This window comes from Canis lupus, chromosome 15, assembly GCF_011100685.1.
Source record: "Canis lupus familiaris isolate Mischka breed German Shepherd chromosome 15, alternate assembly UU_Cfam_GSD_1.0, whole genome shotgun sequence".
In the NCBI taxonomy this organism is placed as follows: Eukaryota; Metazoa; Chordata; class Mammalia; order Carnivora; family Canidae; genus Canis; species Canis lupus.
In genome coordinates this window covers 49,436,055-49,456,042 of record NC_049236.1, presented here as the reverse complement: position 1 = coordinate 49,456,042, position 19,988 = coordinate 49,436,055, and the positions used below count along the sequence as shown (strand labels likewise).

Below are 19,988 nucleotides of genomic sequence, written 5' to 3'. Positions count from 1 at the left end.
TACTAGAATCTGAAAACATAAGATTATTGTCTTGACTTTGTCTTTACAGATTGATGTTCCAGAAGGAGGAAATGGGAAAAGAGAATCCATTTCATCTCATTGTGTTAAGTAAGTTTTATTTGTGTTCTTTTGCACTGAATGCAAAGGAGGCAAGCATTTATACCATAAAGAATTACCAAACTTAAAACACTTCATTCGTGTGACTATTCACACTCTCAGTGTGTCTTTGTAATTATGAGGAAAACTTACTTGTTTAAAAAGCCTTAGTCGGGGGCACCTGGCTGGCTCAGTTGGAAGAGCATGTCGCTCTTGATCTCAGAGTTGTATGTTCAAGCCCCATGTTGAGTGTAGAGATTACTTAAAATAAAAACTTTAAAAAAAAAAAAAAAACTTTTTGGAAATTAAATGAATAAATAAAAATAAAAAGCTTTTAGTGGAGTAAATTCTGATAAATACAACATGCTGTTAGAAGCTGGTGTGAGCAATAGCAATACTCCATGTATTATAGGACATATAGATAGCCAGAAGCTAACTCTCCTGGGATTTCCCACACACAGCCTGGCCTGAGCTTGAGCAGAGACAGTTTCATTATCCAGTGCATTTTGTTTTGGCCTTCTGTTATTTATCTACCAACAGATATTTAGAAGGTTCAGATATTTTTGTCTGAGAAAATATTTTAATCTTATGGAAATAGAACCCCTACAAAAACTGCTAAGAAAGGGTTAAGTTGGAGGGGTCTTCCTTTATGTCTGAAGACCTTTCCATGAATTTATATACCCTTTTATGCACCACTGTAACTCCTTTGTGATTTAAAACTCTGCCACAATGCAACTTTATATTCCAGTTAAATGAGCAAATTAGTAGAATTCACTACCTGCTGAAGACTGTAAACCTGTCTTTGAATAGGTCAGACATAAGGAGATGCTCCCCGAGGACTTCAGAAAATAAATGCAAAGGTTACCACAAATAAGAAAACTTCTGATGTCACAATAGTTGAATTCTATTTCAGGTTCAATTTTTCTCCTATTTTTAAGCAGTGTTTACTGTGTCAGCAGGTTGAATTCAAAATGGGCTTTCACAGCCTTTGATCCATTGACCTGACTTAAATCAGACTTTGAATGGTGCCAGTACCAACCTTTTTCCTCTTCAGGCAGTTGCATCTCCTTCAACTGTTGCCATTGAGACTTCTTTCTAAAGCCTTAAATCGAAGGTTTGGTATTAAATCATGCCTTCTAGAGACACAGTTTTATCTCTACTTCTTCTATCTTATTTTCAATCACAATTGCAGATCATTAAAGGATTGTTTTCATTCTTAGAAGTGAGGCCTTTTTAAAGGTGATTACAGAAATCATCTTTAAAATAACAGTGTTAGGTATAAGATTGTTATAATTTGCTCAGTTTCTGTTTTCTTCAAACTTTCTAGTTGTGAAGACCATGTATCTATACAGACAACTCACTGATGATTCAACATATATTGAGCATCTCCTCTGCCCAGCTGATGCCCATTGCATTCTGGCACAGAAGTTTCATGTCTTGCCCTGAGAGTCTCAGGGTTGGCACTCCTAAATTCAGTGCAATCATGATTGAAAGGTTCAGATTCAGCCATGGATTTCTGTGGCCCAAGCATATAAAGACATGTAATGAAGTAAAGGTGATCAAAAGAAGTACTAATGTAGAGTAGCCACCCAGGTGCTCATTTGGAATTCTGCATGTACTCTGCTACCTTGACTTTAGCCTTTTTCTTTTCTTTAGCCTGTTTTGAGTGAATAGGTTCATATCTAAAAAGTAAGAGCTATCCTTTAGAAATGTAGCTTTTTCTTTTCATGGAAAATTTTATTTTTTAAACTTTTAAAATTTTATTAAAGATTTTATTTATTTATTCATGAGAGACACAGAGAGAAGCAGAGACACAGGCAGAGGGGAGAAGCAGGTTCCATGCAGGGAGCCCGATGTGGGACTCGATCCCAGGTCCCCAGGATCACGCCCAGAGCTGAAGGCAGGCACTCAACCGCTGAGCCACAGGCATTCCTTTTCATGGAAAATTTTAAATTATGCCTATTGTATCTTGTTCCATAGTAAACACAGAATAAATATTTATTGAAAGACTGAATGAAGGTTTGAAAGCATTTTTTGTTAGTACTCTATAGTTTGACTCACAAACATGATCTTCTTTGTTCAGAGGCCCAAGATGTATCACTCGGTTTGAATATATTGGAGACCAGAAGGATGAGTTAAGTTTCTCGGAGGGAGAAATTATTATTCTCAAGGAGTATGTGAATGAAGAATGGGCCAGAGGAGAACTTCGAGACAAAACTGGGATTTTCCCCCTTAACTTTGTGGAACTTGTGGAGGATCATCCCACCTCTGGTGCAAGTATTTTAAGTGAGTATAGAGAATATGTTTCTTATTATATCCTATCCTAATTCAACTAAGCCAAATTTTAGGATAATTCTTAAGCTCCTTAAATAATTCATATTTTTTAAAGTAGAAAGAAAAAATATTTTTAAATGATAATAGTCCCTATTAGGATAGCCATTATTGTGGTGGTAATCTCTCAAACGTCTGGTTTTGGTGTTTTAGGTAATTAGCAATAGCTTCATATCGGAAATGGCAAGAAATCATAGACTTTTAAACAGAAATGGACTATCTAGTATAACTTATTTGTATCTTCCTGCACTTTACAGTGAAGAAACTGGTCTAGAGTCCCAGACTTTTTATTCCCTCTCTGCAGTTTTTCTCCAATACTAATACATGGGCCTTTACACCTAGAGTTCTAACTTTTTTTTTCCTTTAATGTAGGCACAAAGGTACCACCCAAGACCAAAAAAGAATATTCTGGTGCAAATTCTCAGGTAGGCTGCTTGAATGGGCAACTGTAGTAAAAAACCAGGTTTCAACTCTGGGAGGAATAGTAAAATCCTAATTACCACGAGAAAATATTATAAACCATTTTTCGATTCATGGAGCAAATGTTTGAAATAACATTTGGATTATAGTGGGCTGGGTTTTTCCCCCCTTTTTCTTCTTCTTTGCTTATTTTTTTGTTTTTGTATTATAAGCCATCCGTTGTTGTGAACTTAAGATATGCTAGGCACTGTGCCAGCTGTGCTACATGCATTATCCCATTTAGTCCTCACAACCACACTTAGCAACACTAACATGAATCTGAAGCTAAGTCTAGAACCCAGGCCTGTCTGTCTCCAAGGCTTTGCCTTCACATTTTCCTGTCCTCCCTACTTGAGCTCCTCAAACGTGGGGTTCCCATCCTGACCTGGCAGAGACACCTTCTTGCAGATCAAAACCTTCCTCTGATGTGTGTGGGGTAAAAAGCATTCTTATTGGAGCATTCTATAATACAAGCCTATCATGTTTGGGTCATTACCCTACCAGCCTTAGAGCTAACCATGCCTCATGAAATTAAAAGTGTGAGTTAATGTAGTCTTGAAGTCTCATGCTATGGAATCTGGTAGTCTCTGAATCAGGCAAAGACCTGGAATGAACAGGAACCCCAGGTGACTCAGCGGTTTAGCACCACCTTCAGGCCAGGACCTGATCCTGGAGACCTGGGATCGAGTCCCACGTCCAGCTCCCTGCATGGAGCCTGCTTCTCCCTCTGCCTGTGTCTCTGCCTCTCTTTCTCTCTGTCTCCCATGAATAAATAAATAAAATCTTTAAAAAATAAAAAAAAAAAGACCTGGAATGAACAGACTGCCCATTCTGATCTATCCTATTCTAGGTAAAGAAGAGCTTCACTGAAAATTATGTGCTTCACCAGAATTTTTTTCATAGTGTCATAAATACCATGTGCTTTTACCTAATAATGTTTTTAATGTAACTAATGTTACAGATGTTAAGATCACAATTAGAAAAAAATTTTTGCTTAAGTATTGTATATACCTTAAAAGCAGAAAAGCTACAAATCTCATAATATCTGCCATTTAGAATAATATTTTAAGAAAAAGGTTATTGGAAACTTTTCTTTCTGAAAGTTGGTAGCAACATAAAGTATTGGGTGATTTAAAGAAGGCTTCAGGCTTTGAAATCTTTGACCCCTTTGCTTTTTTTCCCTCTACTTTTTAAGCTTCATATAAATCAATGTCAGGTAAAAATTCCACATTTCTTACCAAACTTCTGATTTGTAACAGGATAGTAGTCTTTCTGGAGAATGGTGTGAAGCTCTTCACAGTTTCACAGCAGAGACCAATGATGACTTATCCTTCAAGAGGGGAGATCGGATCCTGATCCTTGAGCACGTGGACTCCGACTGGTACAAGGGCAGACTGGGGGACAGGGAGGGGATCTTCCCAGCAGTCTTCGTGCGGCCCTGCCCAGGTATGGCAACTACAAAAATGACTGTTACTTTTTAAAAAATATTTATTTATTTATTCATGAGAGACACAGAGAGAGAGAGAGAGGCAGAGACACGGGCAGAGGGAGGAAGCAGGCTCCATACAAGCTCCATGCAGGGAGCAGGACTCCATCCTGGGACTCCAGAATCACGCCCTGGGCTGAAGGCCGGTGCCAAACCACTGAGCCACCCAAGCATCCCATGACTGTTACTCTTGAAGTGGAGCCCAAGACCTTTGAAATGATATATATTCCTTTTCTCTCTGGTCATGCTCAAATTTGTTTGCCTTCATTTGAAAGAGTTGATTCATAAGTTTGTGCAAAGTCTCCTCATATGCTTTGTTGGCTGTATGGGGGAAAATAAAGACAAAAACGCCTTCACTTAATAATGGCTAATTTTGTCTACTAAATGTATTCTGTATGGTTTTTTTTTGTCCTGCTAAGAAAATACCATCTTTTTGCAGGTTAAAAAATTTCAAAATTAATTGAAATTATTTTGTCCTGGGAATGGAAAGGGGCATGTGGGGAGGCATGGTTCTTAAAATGTATGTGTTTTAGTCCATTGCCTTTCTATATATATTTGAATTTTTGGTGTCTTCACAGCTGAGGCAAAAAGTACGTCTGCTTTAGCAATGAAGGGGAAGAAGGCCAAAGCTTTATATGATTTCCACGGAGAGAATGAAGATGAGCTTTCCTTCAAGGTCAGAATGTGTATCTTTTTGTAACTGCATTAAACAACTATAAATTGTGAAGGGTCTTCCACTGAAGAATAGAATATTTGGGTGGAATATTGATCATTAGCCAAGAATGAACAGATCTCAGACCCTAATTCTAATGGATGAGATTAGAGAAGCTGAATAGGGCACAATTAAATGATCAGCAAGGCATTTAAGTACTTAAAACTTTACTGGCTTGATAGCCACACAATCATCAAACAAATTCCTTATCCTAGGCCTTGTAACATCCAATCTCAACAATATTGGAATTTCTGTTGGTAAACCTAGTAAAGGGTAATTCTCTATGTGGACTTTGCAAACTGCTACTGTCATGTCTTTGAAACCAATGGAGAAATCAAATGGTACCTACTACAATTGGCCACTGCAGCAGTGTTCATAAAGCACTGGAGTCTTGTCCACAAAGATACTGACTAGAATTTGGGGAAATGATCCCAAAAGGTTAAACTCCTATGCAAAGATTGATTTATTTATTTAAGTCATCTATACGCCCAACATGGAGCTTGAACTCACGATCCAGAGATTAAGAGTTGCATGCTCCCCTGACTGAGCCAGCAAGGCACCCCTGCAAAGGCTTTTTTTTTTCTTTTTAGAAGCCTAAAATTTAATCTTTACCGAAGAAGTCCATCTTCTTTTTTGGTTGTTTTTTGAGTAAAAATAGAATATTTGCATGATCCTGTCTCTCCAGCCTGCAGTTGGACCATGGTCAGAGGAAGGCACTCACGACAATACTTTGGGACTGTTCCAAGAAGAAGGAGGGTGGGTTTAGTAGCAGTTGCCATCAGAACAGCCTGCGCCAGACACTGGAAAATTCCCCATCATCAGAAACTCAGGCAGAGGCAGGGATGCCATAGAAAGAATTAAAGCATCAGGGAGTGACTTGAGAAGATGAGACTTAAAACAGTGGGTGCCCCAGCACCTGTCTGAAACAAAATGAGGGAAATGAAGGTGATATTAAGAAGTCACAGAGTAAGGGGCATGCAGAGTAAAGCAATATAAAGTTGCTGACTTTCCTATTTTGTTGTGGAGTTTTACATTTTTCTAAGAATTTCTTCCTTTTCATATTAAAATGTCATTTCTTTTATAAAATGCTATTAGTAAACGATATTTCTTAAGCAGAATTATAATTTCTAATCCTGTATCAGTTTCTTTTTTTTCCTCTTAATTTCTTGGTTCTCAAAATCCAAATGCTTAGAAACGGTTGCTCTAGTCCTTCTCATCATGGAAATCAGTGACTCAAAATTCATTCCTTTTTATCTTTACATAAAATGTGACTGCAAGTGAACAATCTGGATTCAAACTTTTTGGATGTTATTTTGGCTTTCGTTTAAGTTATGTTGGTGTAAATAACAAAATCATACTCATATTCTCCAGAAAATAGGTTGTCTTTGTTTTATAAATGACTATAGACAAGATAGGTCTAGAGTTTTTTAGTTAGAGGATTCTGCACTGCTGTCAGTATTGTTAATCATTAATATTTTACTAAATGTTCACAGAATATTAGTAGGACTTTTTTTTTTAAATTGTCCTAGCCATCAGAAAACTGACATAGTATGTACATATGGACCAGAGCCAAAAAAACAAAGTTTCATTCAACTATTATGTTATAATTTAGGAACCAGAAGGAACTTATTTATAATAGAAACTTTGAACAGCCAGAGTTTTTACAGATTTTGGCAGAGTAAAGTAAATTAATGACATTTGATAGTCAGCATTTTTCCTTTCCATTTTCCATAAAGAAAGGCCTTAAATCAAACCATTTTTCCAGAGGGCAATGTACTAGTGCTATAAATAAAATCCATTTAGCCTGATATTCTTAAAAGTAGTCAGGGTCATCCTGAACCATTATAGAATCTTAAACCCAGATTCTAAGAAATGGTTAGAATCCATAAAGAACAAAATAGTTTCAGGAGATAATTTAAAAAAATTATGTCTTCGTCTGTTGAGGAATTATAATTCACACATGAATAAGACACACAGTCCCTTTGACTAACCTGATGAGGGTAAATCAGATGTTCTGAGTCAGAGAGAAGCTCTTTTAAGACCGGAATGAAAGTAAATTTGACTGTGAAGCCATAGAAGCATGGAATAAACCAAATGGTAGGAGGAGGATACCATTATGTGGAAGAATAAATGTAGAGTACAAAATGCTCAGGATGTTGGGAAAAAGGCAATTACAGTAAAAGCCTCTCTAAGTAAAAAGTCCACTATAAAACATAGTAGCCATGTTCCCAATGGTTAGCAAAACCAGCGAAATCGAACTAGATTGGGATCCTGTCCCTACCACTAACTAGACACACAGCCCTGAGGAAGCTATTTAATCTCTTCCGAGCTTCAGGTTCCTTCTTTTTAAAATAAAGAAGTCTATAAAAATCTCTCTCTAAAATGGCAAAATAAGAGTACCCACCTCTAAGACTACAGTGCTGTTCAAGTAAGTTAATTCCTATAAAGTGCATAAAGCAGGACTACCTGTATGTAGTAAGCACATGGACTCTCTTACCTTCAAGGGTTTGCTTATGTGTCCCCTTCAGTGGGGCGCTGCCTGCCTAGAACTAATGAGATGCTACCCCACACTTTCTGTCTTCCTGGACTAGCTTGATTATTTGCCTCCCTACTCTAAGATGAGGTCTTTATTCCTTGCTGTATCCGTAATACTCAACAGTGTCTGACACATATTGGGTGCTCTAAATAATTGTTATGTGAAAAAATACATATATAACATATATCTAGTACTGTTACTAAAGAATTTTAATTAGGAGTAGTGAATTTGGGGGGCACAAAATACGAGCAGGAAAATAAAAGTGCTGTGAGGGTGCCAAGGAATGGGCTCAGAGGAGAAAAGGCATCCAAGCAAATGGTGTCATAAATCATAGATCATATGTGTGGCATGTCATTTAATCCCCTGGGCAAATCAAGATCAGAGAGTTACATCAAGAAAGATAAACCATGCCTGTCCGGGTAGGCTGCTTACCATGCTTATTCTCAACAGAAAAATAATGATTATTTCCAATTTTTGTCTTCGGACAGGCTGGAGACATCATAACAGAGCTGGAATCTGTAGATGATGACTGGATGAGTGGAGAACTAATGGGAAAATCTGGAATATTTCCCAAAAACTATGTTCAGTTTTTACAAGTCAGCTAAAGGTGAAGCTTGACGGTGTTCTTTGGCACAAGAACTCACTTGAATATCACTTTGACTATCAGATATGTTTTTGCACTATTTTTTTAAACTGAAAGAAATATCTATGCTGTCCATGGTACACTAGAATTTTCTGAAAGCAGAATACGTCTAGATTTTGTAGTCAGCTTTCATTCACAGTAGAAACATACACATGGAAACCCATGAGCAACCCTCGGTATCCTCCCTAGGAGAACATCAGGCAGCATTAGCAGGGCAGATACCCACTTCCCGCAGGGAAAGTGTCAGGCGACATGGGAGCATGGGGAGGCTTACAGGCAGAAGTTGCACTTGGACATCTTTGCATCAGCATAAGGAAATTAACCATGCTTCTTCATTTTTTACTGTAGTTTAAAAAGAGGACATTTAATATTCTCCATGCTGTAACTATCAGGATATGTTTGGTCATCTAAATTTCATTTTTGACATTCAAATGAATTCTAACCATTTAAGCTCATTATCATTATTACCAGGGCAAATCTTTGCTTCAGGTGGGGGCACTTTATTAAATAGTGGGAGCCTTTATAAGCACTTGGTGAATCTGCTTGTGCTCATCAAATGCTCCTTGTGTTAAAAGTATTTTCCCTTTGTCCAAGGACTTTAAAGGGGGTTAAAATTTGATGTATCTTAGTCAAAAGAGCCAAAACCATCCTGAAATGCCATGCTAATACAACTAACCCTTCCACATACCTGCCATACCTTCTTTCTTCCATGTATACTTTATGTTAACGGGGTTATTATAAAGCACATCTCCTGAATCTGCAATCATTCTTTTGACAATTACTGGTGCCCAAAGAAACATTCATTTTCTTTGTGTTACCCCAGTAATATATAAAAACTGTATCTTGTTAGAGTGGTACATTATGAATCACATATATCTCCGAATACAAAGCAACTGTTAAAACAGAAAACACCAAACCCCCACAGCTCATTTCTTCCCACTGTAATCAGAATGAAAAATAATTTAAGAAGACCGAAGGCTGATACTTCTTTGGGTTTTTTTCTCCACCTCATTCCTGCAGAAATTACTAGGGTAAATAAAAAACCACTTTCCTCCTATCCATTTGTTATACATTCCAGACTTAAGATGAAAGTGGTTCTTCATGTGACTGAATCAATTACAGTTTATGGGCTTAACCCAAATAGGTCGAAGACAATCTTCCAAGCAGATCAATGGAATAGCATTTCATTGGAAATGTAAAACACTTCCCCAACAACCTTCACAATTTTCTTCTGTTTTTGAGAAGAGTTTTGTATGCTTGGCCACTTTTTATCTTTTGTCATATTGTTTGCCACTGTCCAGAAAGTTAGGCACCAGTTGTCATTATGTGAATGCCATGTGGGGTTCTGTAAAGGAGGAGATGTTCCCTTTGTCTTTAAGGGAAGTTCATCTTCCAGTTATATGGTTAATTGATTTTGGAGTATGGGAGCTGGGCTTGTTTTGTTTTACATTTTGGCTAAAGAGGACAGTATAAAGAAAACTCTTGTCAAATCTCACTTAAGAGTAATTTCATGAGGAATTAATGACTTAGAGCATTATCTCAGCTACATCCTTATTTGCAGCGGGGTGCACAACGGCAAGAAGTGGAGGATGTGTGTGGAATAGGACATGAGGTATATTATTTTGCCTGTAATTTTGACATCATTTATCAAAGATCGTGAAAGCCTAGCTTTATTGGAGAAAAAAATCCCTCTTAAAATTTTGGCCTTGTGTTAGCAGAATGATAAGTGCAATAGTTGTAAATCTACTTGACACTATAATAAACTGAACTGAACTTTTCAAAGTCCTTTTCTCATACTACACTGAGTTTTTTGAGAATGGAGATGGTACCTTTGTATCTCCAGCCCTTTGCACCATATAAGCTCAATAAAGGTTGGTTTGTTGGTTGGTGGGGATTGGATGATTGGTTGGATGGAAAGCTTTCACACGTAGCAATACTGTCTTGAATCCCCAAAGATCCAATATCTTTGCTCTTTAACTTTTTTTTTTTAAGATTTTATTTATTTATTCATGAGAGACACAGAGTGAGAGACAAAGGCAGAGACACAGGCAGAGTGAGAAGCATGCTCCATGCAGGAAGCCCGATGCAGGACTCAATCAATCCTGGGACTCCAGGATCATGCCCTGGGCCGAAGGCAGGCGCTAAATGCTGAGTCACCCAGGGATTCCCCCTCTTTAACTTGTTGACGAAAATCTTTATTGAGACAAAATTCACAGTTTTGTATCATTTCATTCCTTCATGACTATATTTTTTGCTTGCCACTTATTACCCACTCAACTGATAAAAGGCCACGATGTTGCTCAGTATGGGTTTTCATAGGTACCTCCTTGTTCTCTGTATTGATTGAATGTAATTTTTATACTCAGTGAATTTCATAGGGGAGAAATAGGAATGTATTCTTTTTCCTTTCCATAATTTTAGGTGAAACTTGATATTGTGCGTCCAAGCTTTCTCAAACTAGAATCTTGGGATCCTTTTTCTTTAGTAGGTTGAAACAAGGGAAGTCATTTAATACATCATTCTCATCCTTTTGAAAAACTTAAAGTAGATTTTTAAAAGATGTCCTTGTTTATGTGAGGGACAGGTAATGTAATGTATCTGTCATTGTGCTCCTGGAAATCATAGGTTTTACATATAGCCTGAAACATTCATAGTGAAAAACAATCAGTGTATTTATCAAGATTTATTGTTAGAACTAACATTTGAAAAAAAACAAAATATTTTCCTATGGTATCTGTTACACATCAGTACTCTTAATTTTTTTATTTATTCAGTTTCTTAACTGAGTAAGTCATTGTTATAGTCATTAGTGGTTTATCCCTTTTAATTAGTGCCAGATGCATGTGGCCCATATGATTCATAATTCAATGCCATTTTGAACACTTAATAGTGAATTTTTTCAAACTAATAGGAAATCATTTCTAACCTATGCCTTTTTACTTCACTGTAATTATAGTGGAGGAAAAAATACAAAGCCTAAGTCAGAACAACAGCACCATCTACGGGCCTCTCTCCTAATTGCAAGCTCATCCTGTTAAATGACGGAAGGGTCTGCAGACCAGAACTCAACCTGCACAGGTTAAATGATTTATTTGCCTAAGGTCATACAGGGACGGCGGAGCAAAACATAGCTGGCTCTACTGATTCCCAATTGAGTATCTTTTTCCATTTGTGATGCTAAAGTGAAACATTTCTGTTCAGCAATTAAACAAGTAGATTTGATCTGATTTATTGTTCTGTAAACATAACTTCTCAGGTATAATACTTGTGGTTAGAATGAATTGCAGAGAATTAAAGTCTTAAATTTCTCTCTCTTCAAGAAAAAAATTCCTGCTTAGTTTCTCAGTTTTGTGTAGGCAATTTGTATATTGATTGATTACCTAGAAACTCAAACATGAACTGATCTATTGATGGGGATTCCTTTTTGCTTAATAGGGAATTTATGAATGCTTGAAACATTAGGTCATGAAAAAGTATGTCTGTAGGGCTGTGTTCTTGGTTGGAGCAAAAAATTCCTAACTCTAGGTTTTCATACACATATAGTGCAAAACACTGGGTTTTTGTTTTGTTTTGTTTTGTTTTTTAGTATTTTGGAGTCTAATAGATTAACTCAGGCAATGTTAAGGTAATAAATTTATATTTCAGAGTCTGGGATATATCCCGAACTTTTTTTTAAAAAGAAACTATATGTAAGCCCTGGGTTATTTATTTTTCTTCAAATACTGTAAATTGGGCAATAACTCAATGAAGTATTTTTCAGGAGAAGTATCGATTCTAATTCATAATTTAGAAAGGAAAATCATCTATTAATTATCTGTCCTCTTTTAACAGAAATCAACTGAGACTCTTAATACCAAAATACCCATATTTAGTTCTTCTTTACAATTAAAATTAAAAGGACAGCGACATTTATTTCTTCAATCATATCTAAGTTTTTTTATTCAATAGAGCACTGACTCAGAGGACCACGGAGGCCCACCACATTGTTTCCCAATCCCAGGTAGCCTATGACTGAAGAGCAGAGTTGTTAATTCCAAACAGCATCAGAGCATGTAACTAAGCGTTCAATGCAGTACTCTAGGATTGCTTTGTACAGATTCAGTTCTAGACCACTGCAATAAAATGAATATCACAATAAAGCAAGTCAGATGAATATTTTGGTTTCCCAGTACAAATAGAAGTTCTGTGTACACTATACCGTAGGCTATCAAGTGTGCAGTAGCATCATGTCTAGGAAAAAAAAATTTACATACCTTAACTTTAAAATACTTTATTGCCAAAAAATGCTAACCATATCTGAGCTTTCGGCAAGTTGTAATCTTTTCGCTGACAGAGGGTGTGGCCTCGATGTTGATGGCTGTTGACTGACCAGGAAGGTGATGCTAAGGGCTGGGGTGGCTGTGGCAGTTTCTTAAAATAGGACAACAGTGAAGTGTGCCACACTAATTGACTCTTCCTTTCATGAACAATTTCTCTGTAATGTGATGCCAATTAATAGCATTTTATCCACAGTAGAACTTCTTTCAAAATTGGAGCCAGTCCTCAAACCCTGCTGCTGCTTTATCAACTAAATTTACAGAATATTGTAAATTCTTTGTTGTCATTTCAACAGTCTTCACAATATCCTCATCAGGGGTGGATTTCATCTCTAGAAATCACTTTCTTTGCTCATGAGAAGCAACTTCTCATCCCTCTAATTTTTACCATGAGATCACAGCAATTCATTCTCTTGCTTTTCCCACCACATCTGCGGTGACTTCCTCCACTGAAGTCTTGAACTCCTCAAAGTCATCCTTCAAGATTGGAATCAACTTCTTCCAAACTCCTGTTCATGTTGATATTCTGACATCTTCTCATGAATCATAACTGTTCTTAATGGCATCTAGAATGGTGGATCCTTTCAGAAGATTTTCAATTTACTTTGACCAGATCCAATAGAGGAATAAGCTATCTATGGCAGTTGTAGCCTTATGAAATATATTTCTTAAATAAAAACACTCAAAAGTTGAAATTATTCCTTGATCCATGGGCCACAGAATGGACGTTGTGATAGCAGGCATGAAAAACGTTGACGTCCACCTCCATCAGAGTTTTTGGGTGACCAGATGCATTGTCAGTGAGCAGTCATATTTCAAAAGGAATCTTCTTCTCTGAGCAGTAGGGCTCAACAGTGAGCTTAAAATGTTCAATAAACCATGTTGTAAACAGATGAGTTGTCTTCCAGGCTTCATTGTCCCACTAATAGAGCACAACCAGAGTAGATTTACCAGAACTTGTAAGGGCCTAGGATTTGAGGAATGATAAATGAACACTGGCTTCAATTTAAAGTCACCTGCTGCATTAGCTCCCAACAAGAGTCAGCCTGTCCTTTTAAGTTCTGAAGCCAGACATTGACTTCTCTCTAGCTATGAAAGTCCTAGGTGGTTGGTGTCTTCTTCCAACATACACTTTTTTTCATCTACATTGAAAATCTTTTGTTCAGTAAAGTGTAGCTACTTTAATGAATTATCTTAGCTGGATCTTCCGGATAACTTGCTGCAACTTCTCCATCGGCACTTGGTGTTTCACCTTGCGCTTTGATGTTATAAAGATGGCTTTTTACCTTAACCCTCATGAACTAGCTTCTGCTAGCTCCAGACTTGTCTTCTGAAGCTCCCTCGCCTCTCTCAGCCATCATAGAATTGAAGAAGTTCAGGCCTTCTCTGGATTAGGCTTTGGCATAAGGGAATATTGCAGATGGTTTGAGCTTCTATCCAGACACTCAAACTTCTCTGTGTCACCAGTAAGGCTGTTTCACTTTCTTACCATTCATGTGTTTACTGGAGTAGCACCTTCCCTTTTCTTCAAGAACTTACCTTTGAATTCACAATTTGGCTAACTTTCATGCAAGAGGCTTAGCTTTTGGCCCATCTCAGCTTTCTACATGCCTCCTTCACTAAACATAATCATTTCTAGCTTTTGGATTAAAGTGAGAGAGATGCAACTCTTCCTTTCACTTGAGCACTTAGAGGCCATTGTAGGATTATTAATTGGCCTAATTTCAACATTATTGGTCTCGGGGAAACAATGATAATAATATCAAAGATCGCTGATCACAGATAGCATTATAAACATAATAATGAAAAAGTTTGAAATATTGCAAGAATTACCAAAATGTGGCACAGAGACACACACTGAGCAAATACTATTGGAAAAATGGCACTGATAGGCTTACTTGATGCAGGGTTGCCACAGACCTTCAATTTGTAAAAACAACAAAAAAAACCAAAAAGAGTTTCTGCATAGTGCAATGGAATGCAATAAAATGAGTTATGCCTGTACCGAGGAGACTGTGGTGTCTTCTCTTTAGACATATGAAATGTCAAAGCTATTAAATAAATACACAGTGATGAAAAAATTATCCAATCTGTTTATATATACAGAGCACTCTAGGGGAAAATAAATGTTAGTGAGCAGAGGCCTGCATCATTGCTGGTGGTCAGAGGGGTTTGGCTGGACTATGAGAAGGCTCGTTGTCCATTACCATGAGAGAGTTTGGGGCAAGGTGCAAGAGCAACAGATTATAGAGCACTAAAGCACCATGCCTCTAGAAGGCTAACTACTCAGTGGGAGGATTGCCCCTATGCAAGTGTGTCAGGGCCGTTCCCACTAGATAGAGATGGATGGCTGCTAAAGCACATTGTATTTGATGGACATAAGGAGGGACTACTTGATAAAGAGAAGAAGGGCAAATGATAAGGTCAAAGAAACTGAGTACCCCTGGAAAGATGAAACTCAGAATTACTCTCACAAATAGGGCTGCCAGGCAGACCTCAATACTGATGATCCCTACAAGCCAGCAGCCAAGTCACTCAAGCTGGTGCCCAACTGCAGAAAGTAAGGTTTTCTTCTTTAGGATTTGGTAATAAGGACCACTGGCATCAGACCATAGATGGCAATAATAACCATAACCACTGGAATGTTGGACAGTACAATCAGATCTAGCCATGTGATTTCCTGGGGGTGGTGCCCAAGCCACCATGCAGAGCCATACATGGAGCCAAAGTCCTGAATACCATGGCAGCCAAGAAGCCCACGACAGAGAGGTATGTTTAGATTTGGTTCCAGACCTAAGTAGGTAGGAAGGAGTAAGTTCATAGTGTGGGAGGCATATCCCAGAATGGGACAGACACTAAAATGCCACATGTCCATGACCTAGTTGGTTAGATCCATTTTTTAAAAAAATTAGAGCATAATTTGCATAAAATGTATAGATATTAAGTATATAATTCTGTGAGTTTTGACAATTCTGTATACTCATAAGTATCAATAAATACATAGAACATTTCCATCACCATCGAAATTTTCTCATGCCTCTTTCCAGTCAGTCATCACATCCCACCCTCCTCCTCCACCTCCTTCCCCCAGCAGACAATCACTGTTCTGATTTCCATCACCAAAGATTCATTTTGCCTGCTCTAGATTATCATAAAAATGAAATAACATAGTTAAATTGTTATGGAGTGAAATAGACACATTTAATTTTCTTAAAAAGCTGCCTGTTTGGGGCACCTGGGTCGTTGGTTAAGTGGCCAACTCTTGATTTCAACTCAGGTCATGATCTCAGGGTCTGGGATTGAGCCCTGCTCAGCAGGGAGTCTGTTTGAGATTCTCTCTCCCCTGCCCCTCCCTCCACTCATGCTCACTCACTCGCTCGCTAAAATAAATCTTAAAATTAAGAAACTGCTTGTTTTCCAAAGTGTACTATTTTACAGTCCATTAATGATATTTAAGAGTTCTAGTTACTGCACTCCTTAACCAGCATTTGGTTTGTCCTTTTTTTGTTGTTGTTGAAGATTTTTTTATTTTGAGAGAGTGAAAGAGCAAGAAAGAGAGCATGCAAGCAGGGGGAAAGAGCAGAGGGAGAGGGAGAAGCAGACTTCCTGATGAGCAGAGAGCCAGACATGGGGCTCAAACCCAGGACCCTGACATCATGACTGAGCCAAAAGGCAGATGTTTAACTAACTGAACTGCTGAGCCACCCAGGCGTCCCCTGCAATAATTTCTTAACCTTGACTTCATGAGTGGTCTTAGCAAGTGGAAGCTCACTACACTTGCTTTCACACTTGCATTGCCTATCAGTGTTATATCCAATAGAGGATTAATCAATTAAATTGGCGTGACTAGATATTTAATACTATTAAATTATTATTGAAATTTAGAAGTATATTAATAGGATTGTGGTTATGTTTTCTTTTTAAGGAATCATTTACATTTAATATCTAAAATTTGCTTCAGAATAATTGAGGAGAACGTGTCCAGAGCTGTGCGGTGTTTTGACGTTTTACCCAACTTACAAGCTGAAAAGTTGGCCTGTCACAGTCTCAGGGATGCTGGCAAAAGACATGAGACTCCTGGGTCAGAAATTAAAGGACTGTTACTCACAGCAAACCAACAGCCGAAGCCTCATGTTCATTTGTTCCAGTTCCCGGGCTCCTCAGATCCCACAGACGTAACGCAAAGGGCCCATGATCCAGGGGGCTGGGTTACAGAAGAGGAGCACTGAGGCTTAGCTCTTGTGTACTAAGCGGAAACAAGCCTGCTCCTTGTCCAGGGGGAGACATCACATCACCCCTCAAGATTGCTCACAGGGATGCAAACCAAACCTGAGAAACGGCCCCGTAAAGAGCAGACAGAGAACTGTATTCTTAGCGTACTCCCCGAGGGCACGCAGGGACACGCGGGCTCTGTGGCAGGTGCCTCCCAAATCACTGCTCAGTGCGACACGCGTCCTTGGCCAGATTGGACTTTTTACACGAATGTGTTCCACTAACCACTCTGATTAATTAAGAGCTTAGAATCGCACAGCATGTGTAACTACGACTATTATCCGTAAGACTTGAAGGAACAGACGAAGCCAGCGTGTGGTACTGACCTCATTCTCTCCAGGATTCCACACTTAGCCAGCTGTGTAGGAAGCCCTAGAGGGTAGCAGTAGCTCTTCTTTGAGGCAGCCACGATGCGGTCCAAGGCCAGGCCATTATTCATTATGAACCGTGCAAGTGAGCTTCAGCTGACCCGCTGATCTTTGGTGTCATTGGCAATAATTAGAGGGGCAGTAGATGGGCGAAAAAGCAACCCTTGCCCCTGGTGGGGAGTCATCTCATGACTCATTTTTTTCCCATCCAAAAATATGACCAAAAGGACAGAAGTCCCTTCACTTCAGAATTTGTTAAACCTGATTCGAATCATCATCACATTGGTTTAAGTCACATGGACAGTGTCACCAAATAGTTGCAGCTCCACTTGCCATTTTTGCCATGTGATCAGACTGAATGAAGGTTGTGTTAATCTTTGAGTTTGTGCACGTTTGCATCTGGGAGCTACCGTTGATGGCATCAGGTGTAGCAGAATAGTTCAGAACCAACTATGTCTAGATGAGGTTTCTTGTTTTCATAGCACATGGACACATGACAAACCCAGCAGCAGGTCAGACTGTTCGCTGCAACTGCCACATGATTTAGGTAACAGTTTTGGGTTTTGTTTTTGTTTTTTTTAAGTATTTATTTATTCATGAGGGACACAGAGAGACAGAGAGAGAGGCTCCCTGCAGGGAGCCTGATGTGGGACTCAGTCCTGGGACCCCAGGGTCACACCCTGAGCTGAAGGCCGACGCTCAACCGCTGAGCCACCCAGGCGTCCCTAAGTAACAGTTTTGGATTAAGGTTAGCCATTCTCATCTGGGAGCAAGTTCTCCCAGGGGACATTTGGCAACCCCCAAAGACCCTTTTGTCACAGCTAGGGAAAAGGTGCTACTGGCAGCTAGTGGGTAGAGTTCAGTGGTACTGCTAAACACCCCACAATGCACAGAACAGCCCCTTGCAACATTGAGTTATCCAGCCTAAAATACTAATAGTGCCACGACAGAATGACCTAGGTAACAAAGAGTACCTTAATCGCTGCCCCTCCCTCCCTCCTAGGGCCTGTTTTCTCCTTCGGTGCTGGGGAAAGATACTTATAATTCCATCTTTTCTCCAGTCATCCCCACTCTCACGCAGACCTTTTGTCCTGATTATCACCCAGGAGGCAGCACAGAGGAGACGATGCTTTCCTCAGGATTGCCATATTCTGTAACCCCAACTACCTTACTCAGGTATGTAGGACAGGTAAAGGTGAGGGTGGTGGAATCAGAAACCTGTTCTCAATTCTCAACAGTGCTAGATATTTGTGGGTAGTAGAAAGCCATGAAATATCCATCAGATACTCTTTGCTACTCTTGGTTTTCCAGACCAAGAACATGGCACATATGATATTAGATTCAAGGGCTACAGTTGTTTGGTCAGTTGATCAGATTGGACCAGCAACATCATAACCTAAAAATGTGTCAACAGTGCTGAGACACCATCAGTCGCTCTGAGCAGTGGTAATGTAGGCAGTCTATCAGTCTGTGCCTTCATTTACCTCGAAACAAATGAGCCAACTTTTGGCAGGAGGCACAAGTCTGGCATACACCAAGAAAGAGTTTATTTACTGTGTGCACAGCCCCAACAGTGAACGTGTGGCCAGGTGGAGGGGGGCAGTCTGGGTGGTGCAGGCTTGATCAGTAGTTTGATTCTACCAGCTCATGTCAGAGCTGGACTTTAAATGCATTTATTTACATGCATTTATTTTTTATCTGCCTGAACAAGTCTTTCAAGTGGCAAACCAGATGGCTGGGCCACGGGCAAAGTCAGCAAAGGGGACTGTTTATCAAGGGAGGAATTGGCAGATCTGAGAACCGCCTGGAGTTCAGCCCACTGAGCAGTGACCACACTCACTTCAGTTCTGCACAGCATAAAGAATACCATCAGCTTTCAACTTAGCTGAGCCACCAGTGATTGAGATGGTGTATTTAGGGGATCTCTATGAAGTGAGAGCCCTGATGAGCCAGCAGCTGTGCTTCAGGCCATGGGGTGGGAGGCATGGTTTCCCAAGTAACTATTAGTGCTTCATGCAAAATGAAGATGGTAAAGCTGCTGCGATTTTTACTTGACCAGGAAGGCCCATTTACTGAGACCTATGCTGTCTCCAATACCCAAAGCATCCAAGAGTTGGGAAACATCCCTATTGGGTAATAAAAACCAGTCAAGGCCTATGAGACTGAGGGTTCGGACTATCCAGCTAATGGGATATCTATATAGTGAAAATACTGGCCATCAAAGGGTTGAGGCCCCTGTGTTATAATCCTGGCCCACCTGCTGGTAGGGAATGGCAGGGGAGCCTGTCCTATTAACTTTTCTAGAAGTAGCAGTGCTCTGAATGGGATAGATCTCAGGCTTAGCAGCGGGATATGTAGTAGTACACTAGACTGACCCAGAGGCACAGGCACGCACGCACACACACACACAATTTATTTAGAAAATACTTAATTTCATTGCAAGTTCTGCCCAAACTCTACCAGTTAATTTGAATGCTGTTTCCATATTTATAGCAGGTGTCAATAAGCTTTATCTGTAAAGGGCCAATGTGCAAATTTAAGGATACTGTGTAGGCATGAGGAGCAGAAACAGTATCTCCACAAAATTTTTATTAACGAAGTCGAAACTGTAACAGTTGAGCAATTTTTCTTTAATAATACGTCTTTCTTTTGGAGTCGAGGATGACATCTCCTTTAATTAGTGTTCAAGTCAGCAGTCCCCATCATCAACTGCAAATGTTCACCTATTAGCGCTGATTTGTAATGAGATTTTATGTATCGCATCTTTGA

General features: G+C 39.2%; 1 protein-coding gene across 7 annotated transcripts in view; it reads left to right on the top strand.

Moving 5' to 3' along the window:
• SH3D19 (SH3 domain containing 19) overlaps positions 1-16,653 on the top strand; it is a 176,866-nt gene extending 160,213 nt beyond the window's left edge. For 5 of the 7 annotated variants that reach the window (XM_038559006.1, XM_038559004.1, XM_038559009.1 and 2 more), the window contains 6 exons: positions 50-108; positions 2,180-2,382; positions 2,800-2,852; positions 4,146-4,332; positions 4,951-5,048; positions 8,109-10,049. In XM_038559006.1, coding sequence (XP_038414934.1) covers positions 50-108; positions 2,180-2,382; positions 2,800-2,852; positions 4,146-4,332; positions 4,951-5,048; positions 8,109-8,225 — 717 coding nt within the window. In that variant the 3' untranslated portion in view covers positions 8,226-10,049. Of the gene's footprint in view, positions 1-49; positions 109-2,179; positions 2,383-2,799; positions 2,853-4,145; positions 4,333-4,950; positions 5,049-8,108; positions 10,050-11,219; positions 15,594-16,504 lie in introns of those variants that run through there. The other 2 variants (XR_005370867.1, XM_038559005.1) reach the window with 2 other exon arrangements.
• Positions 16,654-19,988: the final 3,335 nt, after the last annotated feature.